This window comes from Fimicolochytrium jonesii (assembly GCF_025526975.1).
Source record: "Fimicolochytrium jonesii strain JEL569 chromosome Unknown EV422scaffold_17, whole genome shotgun sequence".
NCBI classification, from domain to species: domain Eukaryota; kingdom Fungi; phylum Chytridiomycota; class Chytridiomycetes; order Spizellomycetales; family Powellomycetaceae; genus Fimicolochytrium; species Fimicolochytrium jonesii.
Window position 1 is genome coordinate 606,345 of NW_026515684.1, and position 7,880 is coordinate 614,224.

At 50.6% G+C, this 7,880-nt stretch overlaps 2 protein-coding genes across 2 annotated transcripts; both read left to right on the top strand.

Annotated features, from left to right (window-relative positions):
• The first annotated feature begins 3,139 nt into the window (after positions 1-3,139).
• EV422DRAFT_535012 (uncharacterized protein) lies at positions 3,140-5,423 on the top strand. Its single transcript, XM_053070714.1, has 8 exons — positions 3,140-3,324; positions 3,822-4,034; positions 4,107-4,253; positions 4,324-4,430; positions 4,625-4,775; positions 4,845-4,938; positions 5,040-5,253; positions 5,338-5,423. The coding sequence occupies exons 1-7, from the start codon at positions 3,205-3,207 to the stop codon at positions 5,249-5,251; spliced, it is 1,044 nt and encodes a 347-aa protein (XP_052924385.1). The 5' UTR covers positions 3,140-3,204; the 3' UTR covers positions 5,252-5,253; positions 5,338-5,423.
• Positions 5,424-6,094: 671 nt separating this feature from the next.
• On the top strand, positions 6,095-6,761 carry EV422DRAFT_568940 (uncharacterized protein; the record flags this gene model as incomplete). Its single annotated transcript, XM_053072706.1, has 3 exons — positions 6,095-6,156; positions 6,250-6,478; positions 6,576-6,761. The coding sequence occupies 3 exons, from the start codon at positions 6,095-6,097 to the stop codon at positions 6,759-6,761; spliced, it is 477 nt and encodes a 158-aa protein (XP_052924386.1).
• Between the last annotated feature and the right edge of the window lie 1,119 nt (positions 6,762-7,880).

The following is a 7,880-nucleotide window of genomic DNA, read 5'->3' on the forward strand; positions in this document are numbered from 1 at the left end:
CTTGAGAAGGATTCGACAAAGCTTCGGCAAAGGGGTGTCTCAAAACACGAGCGGCCGAGGTGTTGTCGAAACGTGTGCCGGCCGTCAAAGGATGCATGAAATGTCCGCATGCGAGCGGGAGTGTCGATACGAGGTCCTCGACCCTCGAAGCAGGACCTCATTGTCAATGTCGGACCTCAATGCGAGTGTCGGAGCAAGTCTACAGGGATATCAAATACAAAAGGCGCTCCTCACATACACTAGCGGCCATAGTTGGATAGGGTGAGGTCGTCGCGGCAAATGCTCGGCGCGAGCAGCCAAAGCGGATGCGCGAAGTGGCGATTCTTGGAGCAAATCTCGATGTAGTATCCAAGGTACCCCTCGGATCATCTGCCCCAGCCATCGGGTACGATCGAGCATTCGAAGGACAATCAATGCATCATCTAATGATGGGACTTTGGAAAGATTTCGTCGAGGAGTTGTGCGTCGGCTATAATCAAACGGTTGAAAATTTGGTCAAAGTGAGACTCGCAACGAGGAAAGCAAATGCCCTGCGTAAATTGTTGGAGTGAGTAGTCGAAGTAGGTATCCGACGAAGCGACCGTGTCGCTCGCGGTGCGGCAAGTGTCGAGGTGAGTAGTCGAAGCGAGCGGCCGTTGATGGATCAAAGTGGGTATTTTGGTGCAAGGTCGGAGTCGAGGAAACGTGGGCGGGACTCTAGGCGGGACTGGAGGTGAAAATCCATCTAGGCGAACAGATCAGGTAGATCCATCGGTTTCTCGTCTATCCAAGGTTCACCCAGTGAGGGATCCAAAAGCGACTCCGCTTCATACGGCCTCGTTCCGTAAAAGTACACGATCTTTCCAAGGAAGCGAGCTTCACCGATGCTATGCCAGCCCAGCTTTTCTTCAGATGGCATGTCGAAGCCACATTCTAGCATCATTTCCAATATCTCGTCAGGACGCGCGACTTGGTCAAGTGCCAGAATTGGAAGAACCCCTTGCCGACCGCTGTACACAGCGTTCTTAAGAATGGCTCGTCCATCTCCTTTAGTGCGCGACCAACGGCCAAGTCCATTGTCTCATTACCCACTTCGCTGAGCACACGTTCGGCGAATGTCGCGGTTGCCTCCTGATCTTGTTCGACGTCCCACTTTGCCGATTCGTCGTCCCCATCGCCCAGATCACTCGCATTCTCGATCGCCTGCAGTACAATGTCTTTGGGACTGGGCTTCAATAAGGCTCTCCAATGTTCGCCCATCCGCAGATCGTCATACACGAATATGTGGTCATCTGTAAGGTCGTCCATGGAGCAACCCACGTCGAGAATTAGCGTCAGATTGGCTGGATATCTGACATAAACGTTTTTGGCGACGTCCCGCCCTGATTCGGCCCATCCCCATTCAAGGGCGAATGGGAGACCCAGTGCTTCTCCGTCCCACCTGCTGGACAGTTTTATTATCCCCCGCTTTCTGAGGAATGTCTTAAAAACAAGCGGAGGTCCGGACTTGAGAAGGTCCATAATCACGTCACAAAGAGTTTCGTCGTGGTCTTCCGCCGTTTAGAATATAAATCCCTCATATCTTTTCAATCTCCCTTTGTTGCATCTCGACACTAACCACATCAAACGGTTCGTATCTTTATGATGATGGGTTCGCTGATCCTGAAGAGCACAGTACAGCCATGTGTAGATGACTTCTTTGTCGAGGTCTCCTAATATCCATTTGTAAGACTCGACTGGTAGCGAGGAGTGTAATATGAACCTGAATCAGAGCGTATCGGACAAGTCCCCCGAGAATAGATGTTCGAGTATGGAAGAGTTGCCGCTGAGCGCCGCGAAATCGCTGGCGTCCTGGTCGTCAATGATCTCACGATCCAGCAAGTACATCAAGAGCCTAGGCATCTCCGGATATCTCCCCATTTTGCCAAACACCAAAGCAAGTCCCAGTTGAATGGATAGCCCGTCAGAGCGCATAGGCGTAAAGTGAGGCCGAGATATCCCCTCTTGCACAGCATTTCAAGGTGACAGAACTTGGGTTCCCGACCGTGGAAGAGTAGCCAACGTAGGTTGTCCATGTTCTCGTCGGCTATAGCGTTCCTCAGCGTTGACCACTTGGTGATTTGTCTTGAACGGTGCGACTGAATGAATCTAACCTCGTGTATGTGTTGCGGACACACATGCCAGCAGATTTCGTCACGTATCTCCTGGGGCAGGAGGAACGGCGTGCTGTTTTCCCGGTTGTGCCGACGGTATATACAGCGCGGGCCGGCCGACGGGTACTGTGTGTTGCTAGGTGGTGGTGTGGTGTATGTATGTATCAAAAGTATGTGGGGCGGGGCCTGTCTCTGCGAGACTTTTGGTCAGACTCGTCCACCTACTTCCATCTGGGGGAAGGCAAAGAAGCAGGAAGCCGCAGAGAGGGCCAGGGCTTCCATCCTTTGTCAACTTGCTTGTCATCCCACCAACCATAAGGCATCTACTGCATCCACCTCTGGTCTACAGGCGTTAGGAGCCTCTACGCGCCCAAACATCGCTGAGCACCTTTTCCACAATCGTACGGCCTACCACGTTGACTCGCTCCCCCGGTCCCACCACAATCATATTCGAATCGGCCGTGCAGCGTGGTCCGTGTATGGATAATGTTGGGAGGGTTGCCTAGGACGGTGGGCATTGGGAACACCCCGTACCCCGGGCTAGAATTTAGACCCGCCGAAAGACGCCTAAGAATGCTTTCATTGTACAAAGATATTGTTGGACATTTCCATTGTATGATTGGCCTCCCGGGTTAGAGACCTTCACATGTATTTCAGAAATTATATGAATTCAACCTCATGTAGATTGAGCGCTCTCTACGACACCGTGTTCTCACGCACTCTTTATGACGGCGGGAGTATATTATACGTGCGTAACATTAGTGTCGTAGGACCGGCATAGGTTCCTCCAAGTACAATCTGTAACGGCGCTAATGTGTATGTGCAACTGTATATAGAAGGGCGAGGCATTCGAACAATGCTGTCAAAAGGCGCGTGAGGAATGTGTCAAAACGCGTGTCCGCAGGGACACAATCAGGATGTGCGCGCCGCAAGTGATCACGAAACGCCTCACTCCGACTTTGACTGGCCGTCCTTTTAGGTCCTTGCTCCTTTCCTCCTCGGTTTACGTCGTCTCGCATTGCTTCACTTCTGTCATCTGTTCAGCAACTACCGACCAACCAAGCAACCAACCATGCCAAAGGCAAAAATGACCAGATCGCCCAAGACCCAGTCACGGCGCAGAGAACACAACAACGACGTGCACCAACCTGGGCCCCCGCCCGTCATTACAGCCCCTACCCAACTGTCTGAAGTAAGTCAGTGTCCTTCACTCTCAACTACCAGCTCGGCGTCCCGCAAGGGCAGCACCTGGACAGACTTGGCCGCGGTGGGGTTGGTGTAGAAGAGCGCGGGGTCGGTGGCGGGGGCGTTCGTGGTTGTGATCTCCACGAGATGATCCACGTCCATTTTTGGGGAGGATCGGTTAACAGTGTCACAGGTTTCGTGAGACGGATGCAATGCGTCGGCGGCGACGGCGGCGTGTGATCTGACCCGCTTGCAGTCACGGAGGAGCCGTCGGAGCTTGTGGAGCTGCGGGGGCGGGGTACATTGTGAGGCAGAAGCGACGCGAAGACGAAGGCGGTGAAGAGCACGGTGGCTGGCGCTACAAGCGGATCTTGCCAATTGTGGTGGGAGAGAAACACGCGGAGATGGGCATATTAGCGTGACCCCGCCCGTTCAACCAGGCAAAAATACTGGATTATTCCCCGTGGCGCCAAGAAGCGTATTTGTTACCAACCCTCCACCCAGAGTTTTTCAGACATTGTTACTTTGACGCCTACCAATTTGTGGCCCGCGGAAGATATCCGTCACCTGGATCTCCACAATCCAGTGGTATCTGCCGCCTTTTCTCTGGCCGCAAAGATCCTCTCAAATCCAGCGACGCTGCAGGCTTTCGTCTTACACGTTGTTCCAAGAAGCACGAAGCCCTCCGAACGGACTCGCCCCGACTCCGACTATGAGGTAAAAAATTACAAGTTGGGCTTTCAAGGAGCATTTTATTACGATACTACTCGCTCTCTTTTGTATGAATAGCTCTTGGCAACCATCAAGCATACGCACATCGCCAACGAAATCCGGCGTTGTTTGCCCGTTATTAAGGTGCAAGACTTGGAGAAGGCGTACATGGTGTCAGAGATCGATCCCCAAAAGGAGAGAGACACACTTATTGTCCGCACAGAAGTATGGATCACAGTGTATCTCTCTCTGTTTTCCCGCTGCTACGTGTTTGCTGATGAAGTCCCCCATTCAGCTCGCATTGCTGTGTACCAGCAGTATATCGGACACCGAGAGGGTATATCTAGCGGTATTGTTTGGAATCAAACTAGCCCATGAAGTTGGGCACGTCTTGCTGTTTCGGTGAGTCACAATGGCTGCTCAATGCTTAGCGCCATCCAAGGTGCGGGCCCGTGTGAAAACCCCATCGTGGACCAGCTTATCGGTTGGGTGCTACTGGCCATTGGGACCCCTGTGTTTTAGTGGGCGCGCCGGCTCCAGGTTATTATACAAGGCTAGAAAAAGTGTATTGCTCATACGTTATTCGCCGGAACCAGTTCTGGATTCGGCGCACGGACGACGTCAAAGGGGACCGTGCCAAGGACCCCTCCCGGTATTATGGGAAGCGAGGCGGGAACGTTTTTTGAGCACCAATTCGCTGGTGGATATGTTACGCATCTCCGAGAAGCGGAGCGCCAATGGCTACACGTTAGTATTTGGTGTTTTGCATTCTTTTTATCTCGGACCATTGGTTCTCAATTTCACCCCGGCGCTCAGTGCATGGGTCTCGTAGTCAAGACCCGGGTGGGTACAGCGCATCTTGTCCCGCTATCGTGGGCAAAACAGCTGTTGAGGGAGGAGTTTTGGAAAGGTATTTCCGGTTGAAAGTTTTGTGGGGCTGGGACGGATTCCGTGTTACGTTACGGTACGTTGGCGCTCAAATATTTTTTCTTCCCCACACTCGGTCGTCAGATCTCACCCGCCTATCAGACTGTAATGTCCCGCTGGAGCAATCACCCGCCTTGCCAAACTCCAAGAAGTTGGTGTTTGCTTCCTCAAACGAGGAATTAGAATTGATGGACGAGGATGATGACGAATCAGAGGATGACGACGAAAATGTTGTTGAACTTCCGGACGGATGGGAGGTGTTCATGGAGGTTCACGAGAAAAGGGTGAAGGAATAAAGGTAGGTTTCAACTATAAATATCTGCGATTAAGGAAACAACCGCGCGGATTGCAGAAATCTGAACGAACGACTCAAACCCCACAGCTTTTGGTAGATTTAGCTCTGTTGCGTGGCTTGATCTTTTGGGTTGAAATCCCCTGGCAGCCTTCGGGCTGCCTAAAATGGCTGGCAAAGATCGCTACCTACACGTGGTGCCGGCTGTTTATGGCTAAATGCGATCAACGACTTCACAATATGGGAGGGGTAGGCGTGAATTCTTTTGGCACTGCGAGAGCCAGAAACATATTGAATCTCAGGAGAGTCTTGCATGGATTTCAAAATGAATCACTCATCCAACACAGGCTGGGTCCCAGACAGCTATCATGTGCAGTACTTTGTTTGGAAGCACAAAGCGGCGCCTAAATATGGTCATCCACAAGTGAGTGCCGGGTTAACGTTCAAACCTCAACTCAAAATGCTGGTGAGGGTTAGGAGAAGGGTTTCACCAAGCCTTTTTGCTTGGCTTGAAAACGCCGGTTGATAACCTCCCTTTTTGCCACCCCTTTGCTCTATAGATGAAGAAAAAGACATCGATGAAGATGGAAGAGGTGTCTTTCTACCACATTCCAATGTCCCTCTGGTGACCAAACTAATAGGGGACGACCAATCCATTTGTTACAATGCTCCGCAAATCGAACAACCTATTGCTGCTGATGAGGAAGATCTGCAGAGCGACACAATCGCAGCATATGGGTTGGAAATCCATTCTGTTGTGAATGGTGAAAAAGGTCAACAAAGCAGTGGTGAAGATAATGACAGGGATGTGGGAAGTGAGGAGGATTTTTTTAGACCGCTGAAGGACATGCCTGATGTGGATCGGGCGGAATTGGGGAGGGGGATCAAATCTGTTGTGAAGTTCAAGTGGTAAGTCAGTCGTTGCATCAGTGGGTCGTTTTCTGTCACATTCTCGGGTTTCTGCGTCTAAATTTCCCTGCATTAATTCAAACGTTTCCACAGTTACACCCTCCAGGATTTTGAAATGACATCAACTAATCATGCCGAGTTTCATGCCCTTGCGGGTTTTTTCTCTCGCCCGAGTGAGCCATTGCGAGGAAGTAGAGCACGGGACGCGCAGACCATTGCGAAGTCTCGAGAACGCATTTGCGGCTATTTGGGTTGGCTGAAACAATCGAAATGGAAAAAGCACCCGAGCTTTGTCGATTTCCACGATTTGGACACGTTCCTTGTAAGTCAGGGAAAGGATGCAACTGCTACATTCCCGGGAGGGGCACCGCGAACTGTCTTGTCTGTTCCCTTATTTCTACTCATGCATATTCATTCAGGACAAGTACATAGACGGCTATTTGGTCAGCATCAGCGGTTTGGCACATGGGTCAGTCGCCAACGCCATCACTGCGGCGATAGATGTCTTGAAGGATCTGCACGCACAGTCGGACGAGCCTTTCGCAAGATGCGAAAAAATCGCGAGGCTTGAAGAATCGAAGGAACATGGAACAGACGCTGGCTGATAGACAAAGGAATTTGGTCATTGGGTTAGGGGTTAGGGTTAGGGTTAGGGTTAGGGTTAGGGTTAGGGTTAGGGTTTAGGGTTTAGGGTTACAAGACCCCCTGGGTTGGGTTTTATTATTGGGTTGCCTGGAACCCTAGGGACTTAGAAATTTTCGAGTTTTTTGGCTTTTGGGTGTGTTCTACAGTTCAAATTCTTGACTCTGAGGGGTGTGGTGGCGGGGGGTGTTGCGCACCTAGGCAAGTCGGGGGGGACTAGGTGTGCAAGGGCAAGTGATGGGTCATATGGGTGGTGGTGCGGGTACGGGGGGGGGGGGGGCAGGGGTGCCAATAGGGGGGGGGGGGGGTTGATATAAAGGGGACATATATGTTATATATACGTTATAGGACTTGTGCAAATTGGGATTTTTTTAGTGCCGATCCGGAGTTGGCGTCCTAATTAAAAGTTGGCCCCATATCATATTCTCTAATTGAAGTACTCTCGGATTGGCAATCCGTGCGGAAACGGCTTCAGAAACTTAGAAAAACGAAATTTTCACGCGACAGGGGGTAAAAAATTGGAAAATGTGGTGATATCTCAACATCTGGCTGAATATCCAGTGTTGGGCACTTAATGAAAGTTGATTGTAGCCTATGGTTTGCATAGCTGATGTGGTAGCAAATCTTGTGTAACCTCGCTTTTGGCTGAAGAAAAGGGCCCCTTTTCAATTCTCAAGTAGTGACCCCCAAGACCTCCTAACAAAAGACACGAGTACGTATGTGCAGGCAAAGGGGTTTGGCTGTGTTCTCCAGTAAACATTTTGTGATTCCGCTGTGCATTGTAGACTGTTTGTAGGACCCTTGCGGAATGTTATTTACCAAAACTGTTGAACATTTTCCGGTTAAAGCAGTGTTCTACAGTTTGTCCATGCAGGTTAGAGCACGTGACCTGGGCTTGCTTGCAGGGTACGCAGAGTGAGAGGGTTGGGGTTAGAGATTTCCCAGATCACTTATTAAATTCAGCCAAACTGTCTCTGTCATGGAACATTTAAAATGGTGGAAAGTAGTATTGCATTTATTGATTTAGAGTACATTGGAAAAGCGCACATTCAGAAAGGGTTTTGGTGTAAAGTTATCAACGA

Bases quoted from the DNA above. Each gene is read 5' to 3' on its own strand.
- EV422DRAFT_535012 (XM_053070714.1), top strand. From the start codon at position 3,205: ATGCCAAAGGCAAAAATGACCAGATCGCCCAAGACCCAGTCACGGCGC. The intron at 3,325-3,821 runs GTAAGTCAGTGT...CCCTCCACCCAG, and splicing joins CCCCTACCCAACTGTCTGAA to AGTTTTTCAGACATTGTTAC. The intron at 4,035-4,106 runs GTAAAAAATTAC...TTGTATGAATAG, and splicing joins GCCCCGACTCCGACTATGAG to CTCTTGGCAACCATCAAGCA.